Source organism: Tursiops truncatus, chromosome 17 (genome assembly GCF_011762595.2).
Source record: "Tursiops truncatus isolate mTurTru1 chromosome 17, mTurTru1.mat.Y, whole genome shotgun sequence".
NCBI lineage: Eukaryota > Metazoa > Chordata > Mammalia > Artiodactyla > Delphinidae > Tursiops > Tursiops truncatus.
Window position 1 is genome coordinate 22,075,613 of NC_047050.1, and position 21,292 is coordinate 22,096,904.

Consider the following 21,292-nt stretch of genomic DNA (forward strand, 5'->3'; position numbering starts at 1 on the left):
ATAAAATGTCAATGCTACTCTCTCACTTCATCCTACCTTCCCCTTCCCATGCCCCATGCTCTCAAGTCTGCTTTCTACGTCTGCATCTTTATTCCTGCCCTGCCACTAGATTCATCAGTACTGCTTTTTAAATTGCATATATATGCATTATGATACAGTATTTGTTCTTCTCTTTCTGACTTACTTCACTCTGTCTGACAGACTCTAGGTCCATCCACGTCTCTACAAATAACTCAATTTTGTTTCTTTTTATGGCTGAGTAATATTCCATTGTATATATGTACCACATCTTCTTTATCCATTCATCTGTTGGTGGACACTTAGGTTGCTTCCATGTCCTGGCTATTGTAAATATTGCTGCCATGAACATTGTAGTATGTGACTCTATCTGAATTATGGTTTTCTCAGGGTATAGGCCCAGTAGTGGTATTGCTGGGTCATATGGTAGTTCTATTTTTAGTTTTTTAAAGAACCTCCATACTGTTCTCCATAGTGGCTGTATCAATTTACACTCCCACCAACAGTGCAAGAGGGTTCCTTTTTCTCCACACTCTCTTCAGCATTTATTGTTTGTAGATTTTTTTTTACATCTTTATTGGAGTATAATTGCTTTACAATGGTGTGTTAGTTTCTGCTTTATAACAAAGTGAATCAGTTATACATATACATATGTTCCCATATCTCTTCCCTCTTGCATCTCCCTCCCTCCCACCCTCCCTATCCCACCCCTCCAGGAGGTCACAAAGCACCGAGCTGATATCCCTGTGCTATACGGCTGCTTCCCACTGGCTATCTACCTTACGTTTGGTAGTGTATATATGTCCATGCCTCTCTCTCGCTTTGTCACAGCTTACCCTTCCCACTCCCCATATCCTCTAGTTTTTTGATGATGGCCATTCTGACTGGTGTGAGGTGATACCTCATTGTAGTTTTGATTTGCATTTCTCTAATGATTAGTGATGTTGAGCATCTTTTCATGTGTTTGTTGGCAATCTTTACATCTTCTCTGGAGAAATGTCTATTTAGGTCTTCTCCCCATTTTTGGATTGGGTTGTTTGTTTTTTTGGTATTGAGCTCCATGAGCTGCTTGTATATTTTGGAGATTAATCCTTTGTCAGTTGCTTCATTTGCCGTTATTTTCTCCCATTCTGAGGGTTGTCTTTTCGTCTTGTTTATGGTTTCCTTTGTTGTGCAAATGCTTTTAAGTTACATTAGGTCCCATTTGTTTATTTTTTTTTTTATTTCCATTTCTCTAGGAGGTGGGTCAAAAAGGATCTTGCTGTGATTTATGTCATAGAGTGTTCTGCCTATGTTTTCCTTTAAGAGTTTTATAGTGTCTTGTCTTACATTTAGGTCTTTAATCCATTTTGAGTTTATTTTTTTGTATGGTATTAGGAAGTATTCTAATTTCATTCTTTTACATGTAGCTGTCCAGTTTTCCCAGTACCACTTATTGAAGATGCTGTCTTTTCTCCATTGTATATTCTTGCTTCCTTTATCAAAGATAGAACTACCATATGACCCAGCAATCCCACTACTGGGCATATACCCTGAGAAAACCATAATTCAAAAAGAGTCATGTAGCAAAATGTTCATTGCAGCTCTATTTACAGTAGCCAGGACATGGAAGCAACCTAAGTGTTCACCAACAGATGAATGGATAAAGAAGATGTGGTACATATATACAATGGAATATTAGCCATAAAAAGAAATTAATTTGAGTTATTTGTAGTGAGGTGGATGGACCTGGCATCTGTCATACAGAGTGAAGTAAGTCAGAAAGAGTAAAACAAACACCATATGCTAACACGTATATATGGAATATAAAAAAAAAAAAAAAAAAAAAAAGGTTTTGAAGAACCTAGGGGCAGGACAGGAATAAAGATGCAGACATAGAGAATGGACTTGAGAACATTGGGAGGGGGAAGGGTAAGCTGAGACAAAATGAGAGGGTAACACTGACATATATACACTACCAAATTTAAAATAGATAGCTAATGGGAAGCAGCTGCATAGCACAGGGACATCAGCTTAGTGCTTTGTGACCACCTAGAAGGGTGGGATAGGGAGGGTGGTAGGGAGAAGTGAGAAGGAGGGGATATGGGGATATATGTATACATGTAGTTGATTCACTTTGTTATACAGAAGAAACTGACACACCATTGTAAAGCAATTATACTTCAATAAAGATGTTAAATAAATAAATAAATAGAATAGTTCCAAGAATTTCCAATATCATAAAAAGAAAAAAATCATTAATAGAATGAAAAGACTTATCTCCCCTGTTAGATTGTAACTGATTCAGTCATGCTGCTAAATTATATACACAGGAAATTTGGTTTATCTTCTAGCATAACTTGATTAATAGAGAACTAATTTAGTCTTTATTTAGTCAATTTAAATCTTTTCTCAGTTAATTACAGTTATTTAAACATAATATACTTAGACATATTTCTAAAGTAATATGCGACTAGAATTTGATCATTTATTTTCTTAGCTGCCTCTGTTAACATACCAATCAAATGCAAGATCAACAGATATTAGGGGAGAGAGACTTTAAAGAATTAAAAAGTTTTTGAAAAGGAGAGAGAAAGAGTATTAGATTTGATTTTGGAAAGATAACTCAAGTGCCAGTAAAGAGGACAGATGCACTCAGGTGACAGGGAGATCAGCTGGGGCTTACTGAAGGGTATAGAAGTGGTTCCAGTGAAATTTTATGATTGCCTGAACTAAGACTAATCTAGTGGAAGTCAACAGAGTGAATGACTTATACAGATGTTAAGGAAATATACTACTCTGTAGGATTTGGTGATGGATGAGATGAAGGAGCAAATGTATTAAGAGGGAGTCCAGGCTTTGATGACTAAATGATTGGGCAAATGTTGCTCCCTAAGACAGAGAATGTAGAAGGAGGAACAGGCTAAAAGTGATGATAATCAGTCTTCCATTGTGCCACATACCTCTGGGTAGAGATTTCTAATTGGTATTTGACTTGAATGGTTTTAAAGTTCACAAAAGAGGTATAGACTTGAGGGTATTTGAGAGCTATCTATGGAATTTAAATCTGTGAGGGCCCCTGGAATAGAGACAGAGACAGAATTAAAGACATTAGAAATGATAAAAACCAATTAAAAACTATTAATCATTAGATTTTATAATTTAAAGGGCAGCCCTTTATATGCCTGCAATTAGACTGAGTCATTCCCAGAAAGTATTTGGCCATATTTATCAGTCTTTATTATTTTTACCAGACTCTGTTTTGGTGGCTAAGAATTACATCATTCAATCATATGAGTCATATTTAGATAAAACGATTTTTATGGATAAAATAATGTTGTATAACATCTATAACTAGCTCATATTGGATATCAGAAAAGTACTTGACATTTGATTCATAACAAATTTCTAAACAAACAGATGTTCAACAAAAAGAGACTTCTTAGCCTATTTGAAACAAGTTCTGGATTTCCATCAAATTATGGTGTTAATTTACAATTCATAAGTTATTTATTATACATTATCACAATTCATATTATTATTTACATGAAAAACTACAATGTGCATCGTATTGTGCTGAGCATTCTGTGGGATACAAAGATGAATCAGATGTAAACTGTCCTTAAGATACTTATAGACTTGTACGGGGAACTAAGACACAGACTTAGGTAAGTATACAAGGAGTACAGAGTTAAGAATCACAGACAATTTTAAAATGAAATTAAGAGAACAATCCTATTTGCAATAGCATCAGAGCCACATAAAATATTTAGGAATAAATTTAACAAAATAAGTTCAAAGCTTACAGTCTGGAAACTACAAAACATTGTTGAAAGAAATTAAAGAAGATCTAAATAAATGGGAAAACATCCTATATTCATGGATAAGAAGCATTGTTATGCATTGTTAAAAAGGCAATACCCATCAAATTGATCTGTATGGGCAACAAAATCCTTAGCAGAATCCCAGCTGACTACTTCTGAGAAATTAAAGAGATGATTCTAAAAGTCTTATGGAATTGCAAGGGACTGAAACAGCCAAAACAATCTTGAAAAGAACAAACCAGAAGGATTCACACTTTCTGCTTTCAAAATTTAATCCAAAGCAATGGTAATAAAACTCTGGTAGTGGCACAGGATAAATATGTATATGAATGGAATAGAATTGAAGAGTCTAGAAGTAAACCCATACATCTACAGTTAACTGATTGATTTTTGACAAGGTGCTAGGACTAATCAATGGGGAAAATAATAGTCTTTTCTTCTACAAATATGGTTTATTTGTTGCTTTATAAGATAATTATTTTTGAATAAATTTCACTCCAGTCCTTGATTATATATCTTTTGGCAACAGATAGCTTATTATTAATTATTATTATTATTAACTTAGAGGCATAATGTTTGACACAGAGCATTCCACATAGTAGAAGATTGATAAATATTTATAAAAGGAAAATAATCAATTTAAGGCCAGTAATGAAGGAAGGGAGGAAGAGGAAGAAGAAAATAAAACATGATTTCTTTTCCCTGTCTCAAAAAATTTGAGCACTATGATAGACGCCAGAGATAATTCAATTTTCACATTTCATAGGGAATTTAAAAGTACTAAAGAGGTTAAGTGAGCTATCCAAGATCACAGTGCTTGCTAATAACAAAGCTAGTAACAAATTAGGTCTTCTGATCCTTCACTCAGTGTCCTTTACACTGCACTGCAATGCTTATTTCACTGAAAAGAAATCTAATCAAGGCTATCAATGAAAATATATTTTTCCATGCTGCAAAATATTGCTTTATTTATCCTTAAAATAGATGTTTAATCATGGATTCTAAAATAAAATACATAACTTTAAAATAATGGCTAATTGAATTTATTGTGTAGCTTTTCTTACTGTGGTTGAGCTAAATACTGAAAAAAAACAAAGAAGCCTCATAGCAGCTGATACCTGCAGAGTGTAATATATGGCTTTGCAGATTTGATGCAATAGAATTTAGGTATCAGATTAAAATAAGGGTACTATTCTAATTTTTCCTTTAACTTTATGAATTCTTTCCATACGCGTCAAGGACATACGTGAAGTTATCCAGTGGAATTCCCAGATCGCCAAAATTCCTCAAAAATAGGAGCCTCTGGGAGTAGGGCCCAGAAATTTGTGTTTTAACAAGGCTTTCAGTTCATCTGAAAGATGCTAAAATTATGAATCACTGCCTTAGTCTACAACCATCAATGATTTACACCTAAATCACTGAAGTTGTTTCCCACTGTCTCCTTGCTTTCCATCCTAACACAGAAGTTATCTACATGGTTGTCAGAAAACAGTTATAAGATAAAAATCTGATGATGTTATTTCATTCTTCACTCATTCATCAAATATTTATTGAGACTTCTAACCCTTCAGGGTATAGCAGTGAACACAAAGAACAAAGATTTCTATTCTTGTGGTGGTTATATTCAATGCCTTTTATTCCCCTCCAAATTCCTCAGTGACTTCCTAGTGCTTAGATAAAAAATTCAAACTCCTTTGTATAATAGGCCCAGCACTCAGTGGTCCAGGCTTCCTCTGAGGATTTGGTTCTCTTCTTGTATCTTATAACCCAACCACACCATGCAGTTGCTTTCTTACCTACATTCATTTGCAAGGTGATCTATCCCCTTCCCGGGGGAGACCCCCAACCCTGTTCTGCTCCATTTTGCAAAACCTACATGCATTTTAAGATTCAAGAATTATTTGTGACCAAAATTCACAAGAAGAAATAGATGATCTGAATAGGCCTATATCTGTTGAAGAAATTGAATCAGTAATTAATAACCTTCCAAAACAGAAAGCACCAGGTCCAGATGGATTCACTGGTGAATTCTAACAAATATTTAAGAAAGAAATTAGACGAAATTTCTACAATCTCTTTCAGAGCATAGAAGTAGAGGGAACACTTTCTAACTCACTCTATGAGGCTACCATTACTTTAATAGCAAAATGAGATGAAGACATGACAAGAAAAGAAAACTACAGGCCAATATCTCTCATCAACATAGATGTAAAAATCCTCAATAAAATATTAGCATATCCAATCCAGTAAAATACAAAAAAGAATTATACACCAAAACCAAGGGGGATTTATTCCCAGCATGCAAGGCTGATTCAACATTGGAAAATCAATTAATTTAATCCACCACATCAACATATATATTTTTTAAAATCACATGATCTTATCGTTTGATGCAGAAAAAGCATTTGACAAAATCTAACACCCATTCATGAAAAAAACTCTCAACAAACTAGGAAAATAGGGAACTTCCTCACCTTGATAAAGACTATGCAAAAAAACTACAGCTAATGTCTTACTTAATGGTGAGGAACTCGAAGTTTTCCCACTAAGATCAGGTAGAAAGCAAGGATTTCCCCTCACACCACTCCTTTTCAAAACTGTACTGGAAGTACTTGCTAATGCAATAAGTCCTTGTTAATGCAATAAGTCAAGGAAATAAAAGGTATACAGATTGGAAAAGGAGGCATAAAGCTGGAAAAGGCAAAACAATGAGACAATATAAAGATCAGTGGTTGCCAGAGGTTGGGGGGAATGGAAAGATAAATAGGCAGAGCATAAAAGGACTTTTAGAGAAGTGAAAGTACTCTGTATGCTAATACAATACAATGATGGATATATGCCATTATACTTTCTCCAAATCCATAGAATGTACAATACAAGAGTGAACCCTAAGGGAAAACTGTGGACTTTGGGTGATTATGATAAGTCAATGTAGGTGCATCCTTCATAAAAAATGTACTTCATAAAAAAGCGAGTGATGTTGATAATAGGGGTGGTTATGCATGCGTGGGAGCATGGGTACATAAGAAATATGTACCATTCTCTCAATTTTGTTGTAAACCTAAAACTGCTCTAAAAAGTTGTCTTTGAAAATAAGTCAAGACAAAAAAAATTCATGTGTTCTATGAAGTCTTGACTGACCTCCTCCCTAAAGAGGGAAATGGCAGCTCCCATTTTGATGCCTACATTGTGCCCTATTTTATATGTAAATCTATTTTATAGATGTGACTACATAAAATAAAATCTGTATATCAAAAAAAACAAGATAAAAAGTAAATGATAAACTGGAAAATGTTTTCATCAAATATGACGGTCATAAAGTTATCATACTTAATATATAATGAGCTCCGACCAAGTGATGGGAATATCAATAAAAGCCAATAGGAGAATGGCAAAGGATCTTGAGGGCTATAAGGGAGAAGATATCCTTAAGCTGGTCTCCGCCTTGCCCACTGTTATTGCCTCTGTCCATGCCACTGACTCGGCCATGATTACAGGTGTGTGGAGTTATGTAGTATAATTATTGCACAGAGGAATGGCATCACCAGAGTTTTGTACTGCATTTAAATTCTAAAGCTTTTAAACGACAGAATCCCTAAGTAGAATAAATATCAACAATTGATTTAATATAAGTGATGAGGAACCATAAGAGCCAAAACAATCTTAAAAAAAACATAGTTGGAAGACTCACACTTCCAATCTTAAAACTAACTACTGAGCTACAGTGATCAAGACTGTGTGGTACTGACAAAAGGATGGGTATATAGACAATGGAATGGAATTGGAAATCTAAAAATATACTCATACATTTTGGTACAATTTATTTTCAATAAAGGCACCAAGACAATTCAATGGGGGGAAATAGTCTGTTCAACAAAAGGTGCAGGAACAACTGGAAAAGAATGAACTTGGACCCCTATCTCATATCACGTACAAAGATTAACTAAAAATAGATCAAAGACCTAAATATGAACTAAAGCTATAAAACTCTTAGAAAAAATGTAAGTGTAAATCTTTGTGACCTTGGAATAGGCAATAGTTTCTTAAATATGACACCAAAAGCATTACCAAAAAAAGGAAGAATAAATAAATTGGACTTTATCAAAATCAACTTTTGTGCTTTAGAGGACACCATAAAGAAAGTGAAAAGAAACACAGAGAATGGGAAAAAATATTTGCAAATTGTACATCTGATAAAGGTCTAGTATCCAGAATACATAAAATGCTCTCACAACCAAACAATAAAAAGACAACCCAATTTAAAAGTGAGCAATGTATTTGAAAAAAAAAATCTTCAAAGAAGATACACAAATGGCCAGTAAGAATGGTCAATATTGAAAAGATGCTTGACATCATCAGTCATCAGGGAAATGTAAATCAAAGGAAAAGTGAGATACCACTTCACACCCACTAGGATGACTAGAGTAAAAAAGTCAGACAACAAGTTTCGGTGAGGATACGGGGGAATTGGAACCCTCCTCATACACTGATGGTGTGAGTGTAAAATGGTACAGTCACTTTGGGAATAGTTTGACATTTCCTCAAAAGTTAAAAATAGAGTTACCATATGACCCAGCAATTCCACTTGAAGGTGTATATCAAAGAATATTCCACAAAAACTTGTACAACTAACATTTGAAGAAGCATTACTTGTAATAACTAAAGAGTGGAAACAACTTATCCATTCAACAGATGAATGGATAAACAGAAATGTGGTATATACATTCAACAGATTATTGTTTTATAAGAAGAAATGAGGTACTGATTCATGCTATAATATGGGTGAATCTTGAAAACATTACACTCAGTGAAAGAAGTCCAGTACAAAAGGCTGTGTATGGTATGATTCCATTTGTATGAATCACCTAGAAAAAGCAGATCCATAGAAACAGAAAGTAGATTAGTAGCTACCAGGGTCTGCTAATGAGGAATGGAAAACTAGAGCAAATGGTTTTATCAATCTTTGAGGTGATGCAAATGTTCTGGAAGTAGATAATGATGATGATTGCACAGCTTGTGAATACACTAAAAGCCACTAAATTGTACACTTTAGAGAGTACATTGAATTTTATCTCAATGCAAAATAAACACAGAAAACATAAACGATGGATACATGTTAAAAAAAAAACAGTCAATGTCACTAGCAGTCAAAGAAATGTAAATCAAAACAGAAGGTTATTTTTCCACTACCCTGGCAGATATTATCAAAAATAAAAATGCTGACAAAAATGATGATCTCATATATTGTTGTAAGAACTGTAAACTGATGGGTCCTTTCTGGAAAATAATTTGGTAATATGTATTAAGAAGCTTAAAGTGCTGATTCTATTTAACTTAGTCATCCCAGTTCTAGGAATCTGAATTCCTTATTTAGTAGACCATATAGAAGAAGGACCTTTGTTATTTATTATGAACCTCCCATTCCCTCTGAGCTAGGTGGAAAACTGTGTCTCACTCTTACCCTGGGCCCTATTTGGACTCTATGTAATAGTTCCCATCATTCTTATTTTCTTACTTCTACAACTCAATTCTACCTTATTGACCTGCTCTGGATGATTTTAACAGTATTCAGAATATCTGTGCAGCTCCCCGTCACCTTTCCCTACAATTCAACTGGTTCAGTCACCATCTAGTGTCCCTGATACTCTTCTTTCATTATGTTCTCATCATAACTATCTTGTGTTTTCCCTCAAAAAACAAAAAAAGAAACAAACAATAAAACCAGGGCTATTATCTGCTTTGCCTCATAATAATGAGGGCTTTTTCTGGAACCAGATTGCTTGGGTTTAAATTCCAGCCTTGCCACTTGCCAGCTATGTGGTCCAGGTCTCAGTTTTCTCATTACCTGGAATTATCGTAAGAATTATATAATTATTACATGGAAAGTAGTCAGAGCAGTTCTGGCACATAGTAAACCCTGAATTTGTGTTAGTTGTTATTATTATTATCACCTCATAGAGATATTATGGAGCTCAAATAAAGTAATGTGTATGAAACTGTTTTTTAATGCACTGCTATTATCATTTTGTATTATAGTGACATGTGTATACCTTATCCTCATAAATTATAGAAGAGCAAGGACTATCTTATTTTTAATGGCTCACATTGCACATAGTAAATGCTCAAAATTTGCATTGTAATTCAATGTTACTTTTATGATCAAATCACTATTGACTTTTGGTTGTCTAAATACCATCACATCAAGACCACTGACAATCTTGTTATAACATATATCCACTTGTGTCTTCCACTATCTCAGCAGTCTTTTCAAAGTGGAATCCACAATGAACAATCCACTGCAAGTATGGGAGGAAAATTTTTAGGAACTCTATCTACATTTTTTCCTCATCTTTTGTAAATTTTCATTATTTGGTATTTATCATTACTAATGTGTGCAAAATTACTATGAAAATGTTATGACATATAAATAAATGCTAATGTATATTGGAAGTGCAGGCTCAAGATAGTTTTACTAAAGGGTGTACCGTCTAAAAAGTCTGGAGATCAACACACTATCCCACAATATGGTTTCTCTCCTAGGATCAAGCTGATCTATTCAACTCCTCCTAGAACACAGTTTATATCTCTTTGTTTCCAAATCTGACTCACAACCAGTCTGTCTGAAATGAGAGTATGACAGCCACTCCTTTTCAAGCTGCAACTTGCATTCTTCACACCAAGACTTAACCATCACCAAACGAAAGCTTCTTAAAAGAAGGGTCTGTATCTGGTCCACCTTTGTGTCTACTGCCACAGCTCCACCACCCCACCACAAAAAAAGGGTTTCCATAATGACTGGCACATAATAGGCTCCACATAAATGTTTGCTGAATGAATAAACTGGCAGAGAGATTGTTATTGGAAGGCAGGAGAGTGTGCTGGTTAATAGCAGAGGCTCAGATCCTGGCTCTGCCACTTAACTGGGTGGCCCTGGGTCTCAGATTTTTCCTCTGTGAAATGAAGGTAATAAGAGTAAGTAACAAGTAAAAAACATTATCTTAACTCAAAATGATTAATTTAGTAGCATAATTTAATGCAAAAAATGCCCCAATTAATGAAATATAAAATGGGGCAATTACCATGTAGTGAGCACTTTTTTTTTTTGTCAGTGGACAAAAATCAGCATTTCTCTGTGATACAGTGTTCAATACATATCATCTTGAGTTTCCCATATCCCTCCAAGAGGTATAACACTGAATTTCCCAAGGTGTCATGCCACTTCTCTATGAGTATGCGGAAAAGACAGTAGAGTGGAAGGAGGGGAAAGGTTAGACAATTTCCTCCCATCTTATGAACATCTGAGATGGTTTTCCTTTGTCATTTGGGGTTTCAAGTACTGGTCACTGTTAAAACAACACATCCCATTATTTTAATACAGCTCTTAAACTGTAAAAAAATTAATTTTGGTAGATGACTTATTTGTCTATGTTGAAAACCCCAAAGAACCAATAACAACAACAACAACACCTCCTGGAACTAAAAAGCAATTATAGAAAGGTTTCAGGATACAAGGTTAATATACAAAAGTCAGTTGCTGTCCTATATACCTGCAATAAATAATTGGAATTTAAAATTCAAAACAGAACACCATTTACAAAAGTACCAAAAATACAAAATACTTAGATATAACTCTAACAAAATACTAACAAGATCAACACAAGGAAAAGTGCAAAATTCTGATGAAAGAAATTAAAAAATTAAATAAATAGAAAGATTTCCATGATCATGGATAGTAAGATTCAATATTGTTAAGATAGATAAGATGTGAGTTCAGATACCTCACCAAAGAAGATATATAGATGGCAATAGTATATGAAAAGATGTTCAACATCATATGACGTTAGGGAATTGCTAATTAAGACTACAATTAGGTACCAAGGCACACCTATTAGAATGGCTAGAACTGAAAACACTGACAACACCAAATGTCAGGAGTTCTCATTCATTGCTGGTGAGAATGCAAAATGGTACACTTTGGAAGACAGTATGGCAGTTTAATACAAAGCTAAACATAGTCTTACCATATGATCCAGCAATCATTCTCCTAGGAATTTATCCAAATGAGTTGAAAATGTATGTCCACACAAAACCCTGCACATGAATGTTTATAGAAGCTTTATTCGTGACTGCCAAAAATTAGGAGCCACCAAGACATATCCTTTAATCAGTGAATGGATAAACAAACTGTAGTACATCCATTCAATGGAATTTTATTTAAAAATAAAAAGGAATGAGCCATCGAGCCACAAAAAGTCATGGAAGAACCTTAAATACACGTTGCTAAGTGAAAGAATCCAGTCTAAAAAAGCTACATACTGCATGACTCCAACTATATGACATTGTAGAAAGGCTAACCACAGAGACCATAACAGATCAGTGGTTGCCATGGGTTCAGAGGCAGGGAGGGAGGGAGGAATCAGTGGAGCAAGGTAAGTTTTAAGGGCAGTGAAACTATTCTGTATTATACTGTAATGGTGGATCCACAACCTGATGCATTTGTCAAAACCCATAGAACTGTGCAGCACAAAAAGTAAACCCTAATGTCAACTACGGAATGTAGTTAATAACAATGTATCAATATTGGTTCATCAATTGTAACTAATGTAGCACACAAATGCCAGATGTTAATAACAGGGGAAATTGTGTAGAGGGAAAGTGGGTATATGGGAATTCTCTACTTTCTCCTCAACTTTTCTGTAAACCTAAAACTACTCTAAAGAATAATAGCTATTATTTTAAAAGTCCATAGTAAGTAAAAAAAAAAACAGCAAATTTTATATATATACACATATGTATAAAAATACCTAAGGATATTCATGTACACACTTTCAGATAAAATAAAATAACTATACAACTTTTTCACGATAATTTTTAAACATTATATTCCGGTATTTTCCTTCTCCTAATATAATATGTTTTTACAGGGACCATCAATGGGAGGTGAGGAAATGCAGATAATTATGCTAAGTTATGTTCAGAAAAATTTTGGTAGTGAAGGACAGCTGTGGGAGTCTGAGGTCTAGGAACGAATTCTTTTTACAGGATATAATAATGCCAACTTAAAAAGAAATATTGTTAGCAGCCTATTTCAAGGAATATAAATAAATATTAGAACATAAAACTGCATACCAACAGTATATTTCAAATTTTCCCAGTGAGTTAAAACGTGAGGAAAACAAACACATACCAAATCATTGATGTTGACCATTAGAACATTCTGATAGGCTCCGCCGTCTTTACCTTCAATATCACAATCAGATGATGCTACTGGCAACAGAACAAGGATCAGGGGAGGAATTCCAAAGATATACCTAAAAGAAACTAAATTCAACAATAAGTAAGAATAAGCTAAATGTCATAAGTCATATTATATCATTTGATGGTGGTATTTCAATTGGCCTGACCACTTATTTCTAATAATTTTTAAAATATATCTTGGTTTTACATAGTGTAGGAAGAACTCTAAATTTCAATATTATGTAACTACCAAAGAAAGACAATATTTTAGAGTCTAGGTTTCTTTCAGTTTTTATTCAGATAAAACTCTTTGGGAATATGCAGAACAAGTGTGAAGACAGCAAAATCTCTTTGCCTCATCAACAGAAAAACAGGTAAACTACAGGTTAACAATTATACATTTTTGAAATTTTGTGATCTAAGACACGTGATTGTATATTTATGTAAAACTTGATGGTTGTTCAAGTGTCCAGCTGCTTCCTGGAAACAACATTGCAGGAAGTTTATCTGCATGGTACTGCACGGTGATTATATTCTTTCTTTTTAATGATGGATCCTAGAAGGCTTACCCTCCTCAGAACTGTGACAAAGTTGATATTTATATTATGAGACTCCTTATCTTTTCAGTATCTTCTTTTTCTAAATGCCCAGAGACCGACATTCTCTTCAAACACAGCCCTGTTTAGCTTCTTGACATGTTAGGAAAACCCAATAAATAAATTCATACCCTGTAAACTAATGATTTATATCTATTTTTAAATAAGTCTTCTCATTTAGGGGCAACTGTTAATCAAAAGGAATGAAATTATAAATGGTATCATTTTGGGCAGTAGTAATACACTGCTAGAAAGCCAGTGATTCCCTGAGGCATTAAAATCTGGTTTTATAGGGACTGATTTTATTTCTTCATAAGCCTGCTGGAGTGTCTTGTTTGCATCTTTCTGTAAACCGTCAAGTATTGTTGACAATATATTTCCTGTGATTTTCCCCAGTGAACTTTAACTGTTCTTGTTGAGTGCAAGATATTTCACATGTATGCCTTCTCCTGATTAAGATTACAAACAATACTCCTTGGAATCCAAGGAACTAATATTGTGAAAACAACCTAAAGGCTGTCCAATATATCATAAATTTCCCATAACATTCTCATCTATTACATCATTCCCTGTCATATAAAAATTAGTAGCTCTCCCCAGTAAGTTATGTGCCATTAGTGACCTATATTTTTACAATAGAGAATGTAGGCTGGGCAGCAGATAGGGGAACAAACATGAATCCTACATCTAATCTTAATATGTCACTGACACCTAACAAGGTAAGAGAAACAAGATGAGATGTGGAGTCTATTCATAGCTCTGCCACTAAATTTCTATATGCATGATGAGCAAGAATTCGCTTTGGAGATTAATAATGATGATGAGGCTAGTTACCTTTAATTGAGTACCTGTCATGTACCAAGCACTGTTCAGTGCCTTATACTTACTATCTAAGGAGCAAAAGGGTCCTACATGCTAGTTAATCTTTTTATAAAACATAAATAGTAAGGTGCCAGGTCTGGATTCTAACCTGAGCTGGTTACTTCACCAGGATTTGATCAGAAATGCCCATTATCTTCTGATAACATGTCATCACTTTGGTCTTCTGAATGAAAACCACTTCCATGTACTATTATACAGCCCTACCTCTCTTTCTTCTACCACAGTCCCTTCATCCTGAATATTCTCAAACAATGATCAATTGCTAATTATTTACTGAGTCCTAGCTTTGTATAGATTGCACAGAGCCAAACTTTTTACTTTCTCTGTCATCATACAGATGTCCAGCAGGGATACTTTGCGAGAAGTAGATGGTAAGGAAAATTTATACAGCATATAACTTGAAATGAGCTTTAAAAAAAATATAACAAAATAATTAAATACTAGAATGCAAAAGAGGCATTTTTACTATTTACTATACATAAACGTCATTTCAAAGGTCCACATTTTATGTTTTAATAAAGGAGGTGGTTTTATTTTCTATGAGCACTAGTTGTTGTGCCCTCTTCACTCCAAATTTCAGTAATTAGTGCTCCCAAAATTCACATCGACCCATTTACTCATTGGATGGCATTTTGTCAATGCTTTCAAATGATGGCTTAGTGGAAAATTCAGTCTTTTTTGAGTAACTAGTTTCTCAATTCTAAAACAATATTTGCCTTATCTGGAAAGCAAGTCTTTGGTTGCCATCTTTGTTGTTAAATAGGCTAGCCCCAGATAGACTAGGGCAATGCAAAGTACAGAGGGAGACGCAGGGTTTTGTGTTGGTATGCCAATGAGTTGTGTGACTGACTGAAGGACAGAGTCTCATAAAAACTTCACTTTAGACTAAATGATCTCTTAATGTGGCTTTCAACTCTCAAGCACCTTAATTCTAAGAATCTACCCAGCCATCCAAATACAATAACTCTTTAGATTTGAAATCGCCTGACCAAGAAGTTGCAAACACACCCAGGGCTTCAAATCTACATCTCAGAGGTTCCCAGGTTTCTCATTAATGACTTACAGTTTGGTCTGCAACTGAAGTCTTTTCTCCACACCACATAGACAATAACATATTAATATTGCCTAGTTTGAGCCCCCTTTTGACATTGTTGTCACAATAGAAAAGGACTCTGCTTTTATTTTTGTTTTAGATTATACATAGATACCCATTCCTTCCCTCCACCTTGAACTTTCCCTTAGGTTACAAAAAAGACAAACCATAAAGAATAATGCAAGGCAATCTTGGGCTTGTGGAATTTTCTTCAGATTTCCGGAAGGGATTGAAACTGGAGAATTTGTTTTCAGTAGGGAATTTGGTTAAACCAGAATGATGGCTGTCTAAAAAAATCTTGTTGGTTTTTAAATTAAGCCAAATAATACATTTAATCCTCAGATGCTTAAGTTATGGGGTCAAAGTGAACATGAACAAATTAGTTTCAACAGTCCTTCAAATCCAATCTTTCCTTAGTGTTTAAGACCGATCATTGTTTATTGATTGTCTATTATAGACATTATATAGACCTATTTTCACTGGGATTTTAAAGAAATGGTCAAAAGACATTTAAGATGGAATTAAAGACATTATCTGAATATATAAGACTTGGCTTTAATATGAACAATTGGCACAAGTGAGTAAAAAAGAAAACATTAATAAACAGTAGGCAATAACCATATGTTATATGAAAATCAGCTTTTTAAGATTACAAAAATGAATGTGATTATGCTCACATAAAGAATTCTAATACATTCCACAAACATATTAAGATTGGATTATAAATTCTATCCACAAGTCCCATGATAAACAACAGTTAAAGACATTTCTGAAGCTATCCTAGAATACTGCATACAATATTTCATTTAATCCCATAACCATTTCTTGAGGTAAGTACTACCAATCACTAACATTTTTGCTGATGGAGAATCTGGGACCCAAACATTTTTCCCCATATAAAATATGTCTTGTAAGAGGCATGATTCAAATCCAAGAGTCTAGAAACTAAGCTGTTAGCCGCTGAGCTGCACTGCTTCCTATAAAAATAACTGCATGTGTGTAGTCAAGGGAAATGTACAAAAGTCCATCTTCCTCCAGAAGAATCTCACTACAGCGTTTCCTTGGCCAATTCCTGAAACACAGCATCACGTACTCCTATTTCAGGAAAAAAGACACTGATTATTTGCTTTATTGCATTAGGTTATGTGTCAGAGATGAGGCCAGAAAAGCAATCTCACATCACATGTGTGACATCAACATGTAAGCTGGTCCTACAAAATAACATTTTCCATTTTTGTTTAAGGTATTGCAACACTGATGTGGTACCCTGTGTAACCCTCCTTTATACTTGTTCAGGCTTTTTAATCTTTCTCAGTTCTCTGTTTTTATTGCTATTCCATTTTTGGGTCCTCAAATATGATTAAATTATCTAAACTATATAGCACAATTGAGGACCACATAGTACGTCCTCAACTACTTCAACTCCCAAAAGAAGTGGCAAAGTAAAAGGATAAAAAGTAACCCACAATAGAATTAGGAATGAAAAAGGAGAAGTAACAACTGACACTGCAGAAATACAAAAGATCATGAGAGATTACTACAAGCAACTCTATGCCAATAAAGTGGACAACCTGGAAGACATGGACAAATTCTTAGAAATGCACAAACTGCAAAGACTGAATCAGGAAGAAATAGAAAATATGAACAGACCAATCACAAGCACTGAAATTGAAACTGTGATTAAAAATCTTCCAACAAACAAAAGCCCAGGACCAGATGGCTTCACAGGCGAATTCTATCAAACATTTAGAGAAGAGCTAACACCTATCCTTCTCAAAATCTTCCAAAACATAGCAGAGGGAGGAACACTCCCAAATTCCTTCTACAAGGCCACCATCACCTTGATACCAAAACCAGACAAGGATGTCACAAAGAAAGAAAACTACAGGCCAATATCACTGATGAACATAGATGCAAAAATCCTCAACAAAATACTAGCAAACAGAATCCAACAGCACATTAAAAGGGTCATACACCATGATCAAGTGGGGTTTGTTCCAGGAATGCAAGGATTCTTCAATATATGTAAATCTATTAATGTGATAAACCATATTAACAAATTGAAGGAGAAAAACCATATGATCATCCCAATAGATGCAGAGAAAGCTTTTGACAAAATTCAACACCCATTTACGATAAAAACTCTTCAGAAAGTAGGCATAGAGGGAACTTTCCTCAACATAATAAAGGCCATATATGACAAGCCCACAGCCAACATCATCCTCAATGGTGAAAAACTGAAAGCATTTCCACTAACATCAGGAACAAGACAAGGTTGCCCACTCTTATTCAACATAATTTTGGAAGTTTTCGCCACAGCAATCAGAGAAGAAAAGGAAATAAAAGGAATCCAAATTGGAAAAGAAGAAGTAAGGCTGTCACTGTTTGCAGATGACATGATACTATACATAGAGAATCCTAAAGATGCTACCAGAAAACTACTAGAGCTAATCAATGAATTTGGTAAAGTAGCAGGATACAAAATTAATGCACAGAAATCTCTGGCATTCCTATACACTAATGATGAAAAATCTGAAAGTGAAATCAAGAAAACACTCTCACTTACCATTGCAACAAAAAGAATAAAATATCTAGGAATAAACCTACCTAAGGAGACAAAAGACCTGTATGCAGAAAATTATAAGACACTGATGAAAGAAATTAAAGATGATACAAATAGATGGAGAGATATACCATGTTCTTGGATTGGAAGAATCAACATTGTGAAAATGACTCTACTACCCAAAGCAATCTATAGATTCAATGCAATCCCTATCAAACTACCACTGACATTTTTCACAGAACTAGAACAAAAAATTTCACAATTTGTATGGAAACACAAAAGACCCCGAATAGCCAAAGCAATCTTGAGAATGAAAAACGGAGCTGGAGGAATCAGGCTCCCTGACTTCAGACTATACTACAAAGCTACAGTAATCAAGACAGTATGGTACTGGCACAAAAACAGAAATATAGATCAATGGAACAGGATAGAAAGCCCAGAGATAAACCCACGCACATATAGTCACCTTATCTTTGATAAAGGAGGCAAGAATGTACAGTGGAGAAAGGACAGCCTCTTCATAAGTGGTGCTGGGAAAACTGGACAGGTACATGTAAAAGTATGAGATTAGATCACTCCCTAACACCATACACAAAAATAAGCTCAAAATGGATTAAAGACCTAAATGTAAGGCCAGAAACTATCAAACTCTTAGAAGAAAACATAGGCAGAACACTCTATGACATAAATCACAGCAAGATCCTTTTTGACCCACCTCCTAGAGAAATGGAAATAAAAACAAAAATAAACAAATGGGACCTAATGAAACTTCAAAGCTTTTGCACAGCCAAGGAAACCATAAACAAGACGAAAAGGCAACCCTCAAAATGGGAGAAAATATTTGCACATGAAGCAACTGACAAAGGATTAATCTCCAAAATTTACAAGCATCTCGTGCAGCTCAATAACAAAAAAACAAACAACCCAATCCAAAAATGGGCAGAAGACCTAAACAGACATTTCTCTAAAGAAGATATACAGTCTGCCAACAAACACATGAAAGAATGCTCAACATCACTAATCATTAGAGAAATGCAAATCAAAACTACAGTGAGATATCATCTCACACCAGTCAGAATGGCCATCATCAAAAAATCTAGAAACAATAAATGCTGGAGAGGGTGTGGAGAAAAGGGAATACTCTTGCACTGCTGGTGGGAATGTGAATTGGTACAGCCACTATGGAGAACAGTATGGAGGTTCCTTAAAAAACTACAAATAGAACTACCATATGACCCAGCAATCCCACTACTGGGCATATACCCTGAGAAAACCAAAATTCAAAAAGAGTCATGTAGCAAAATGTTCATTACAGCTCTATTTACAATAGCCCGGAGATGGAAACAACCTAAGTGCCCATCATCGGATGAATGGATAAAGAAGATGTGGCACATATATACAATGAATATTACTCAGCCATAAAAAGAAACGAAATTGAGCTATTTGTAATGAGGTGGATAGACATAGAGTTTGTCAAACAGAGTGAAGTAAGTCAGAAAGAGAAAGACAAATACCGTATGCTAACACATATATATGGAATTTAAGAGAAAAAAATGTCATGAAGAACCTAGGGGTAAGACAGGAATAAAGACACAGACCTACTGGAGAATGGACTTGAGGATATGGGGAGGGGGAAGGGTGAGCTGTGACAGGGCGAGAGAGAGGAATGGACATATATACACTAACAAACGTAAGGTAGATAGCTAGTGGGAAGCAGCCGCATGGCACAGGGATATTGGCTCGGTGCTTTGTGACCGCCTGGAGGGGTGGGATAGGGAGGGTGGGAGGGAGGGAGACGCAAGAGGGAAGAGATATGGGAACATATGTATATGTGTAACTGATTCACTTTGTTATAAAGCAGAAACTAAGACACCATTGTAAAGCAATTATACCCCATTAAAGATGTTAAAAAAAAAAAAAAGGTAACCCTATCCTTAAGCTTCTAGTGAACTTTACTGGAAAAAAATCATTATCAAAGTCACTCATAATTATTATTATTAGGAGTTTAGAATTCTAATATTTTGGTTGCTGATAACTTATGATGCACGATTGGTTTAGATATACTTCAGGAAATAGAGGTTCCTTGTTAGTAATGGGTACCTTAGCTTCCTTTTCTTGTTTTACCTCTCCACTCCAGATCAGAGGTGATGGAAAGATTAGATCTGGGAGTGGTTCAGAAAAAAGCAATTGCAGGAGATCCATGGGCATTGTAAGGAAAACAGGAATATACCTAATTTCTAATTCTATATTAAAGTTCTGGAGGACGCCCATTACAAATCTTCTATACGCTAAACCCGCTCCCCACCCCCCTTTACTTTGCTACTGATCAGGTACTTCTAGACTATGTCAATTATTGATGCTTTAATACCTGTGAGTAGGGATAGGTCTCTTGATCTAACGGTGCCGCCAGGAAAAGGCACAGACCAGGCATCAAACACAAGAACAATCTGCTCCCCATTCTGGCACCCTCCCGCACCCGTCTCCTTTTGCTTAAGGAAGTATTTACTATAAAAAAGTAGAATTTCCCTCAGCAAATCCTCTCCACTCACATCTCTTTTCCCCCTTTTTTCTTCCCGTCAGCTTTTGGACCCGTTACCTTGGCCATATGGCTGCCAACGGGAATCCAGCTCGCCTCACCTCTGCCCTTGTCCATTTTAAGTCCGTATTTCGCACAGATAAAATAGACTAAATCTCGGCAAGGGTCTAGAATTTAGAATTATGCCTGTTAATCCTGCCTCCGTCCATGAGTACCCATATAGGAAAGAAACCAAAACCCGAAAGTGGCCTTGTGCCAGCCCGAGCACTTGGGTTCCCAGCAAAAGACACAAGGTACAGCCCCAGTTGGAAACTCCCAGCCTCAATGAGGAAAAACGGGGTTTTCCAGAGACCTGTCCCCTTGAGGTTTAAAAGCGTGTCCCGTGGGAGCTTCGCTTTCGCTTCTCTAAGGGGTTGGAGCTGCAAGAGCCCAGATCCTCGCCGATCCCGGGGCACCTGTGAGTACCGTGGCGCGACCAGGAGCCCGGGGAGGGTGGGTTGGGCGCCGGGTTGACAGCGGGCAGCGTTGGCGAGGGGAGACTGACGGAGAGCATTGGGATCTGGG

The 21,292-nt window shown here is 35.6% G+C and overlaps 1 protein-coding gene and 1 long non-coding RNA gene across 7 annotated transcripts in view; one reads left to right on the forward strand and one right to left on the reverse strand.

The window, feature by feature from the left end:
• The window catches only part of IL7 (interleukin 7), a 57,551-nt gene that overhangs the window by 35,643 nt on the left and 616 nt on the right, over positions 1-21,292 (reverse strand). For all 3 annotated transcript variants that reach the window (XM_019926270.3, XM_019926269.3, XM_019926268.3), the window contains exon 2: positions 13,009-13,142. In XM_019926270.3, coding sequence (XP_019781829.1) covers positions 13,009-13,142 — 134 coding nt within the window. The remainder of the gene's footprint in view (positions 1-13,008; positions 13,143-21,292) is intronic.
• The window catches only part of LOC109548508 (uncharacterized), a 155,706-nt gene continuing 155,248 nt past the window's right edge, over positions 20,835-21,292 (forward strand). The window contains exon 1 of one of the 4 annotated variants that reach the window (XR_004522717.2): positions 20,835-21,185. This is a non-coding gene — a long non-coding RNA (uncharacterized lncRNA). The remainder of the gene's footprint in view (positions 21,186-21,292) is intronic. The other 3 variants (XR_012327226.1, XR_012327225.1, XR_002174586.3) reach the window with 3 other exon arrangements.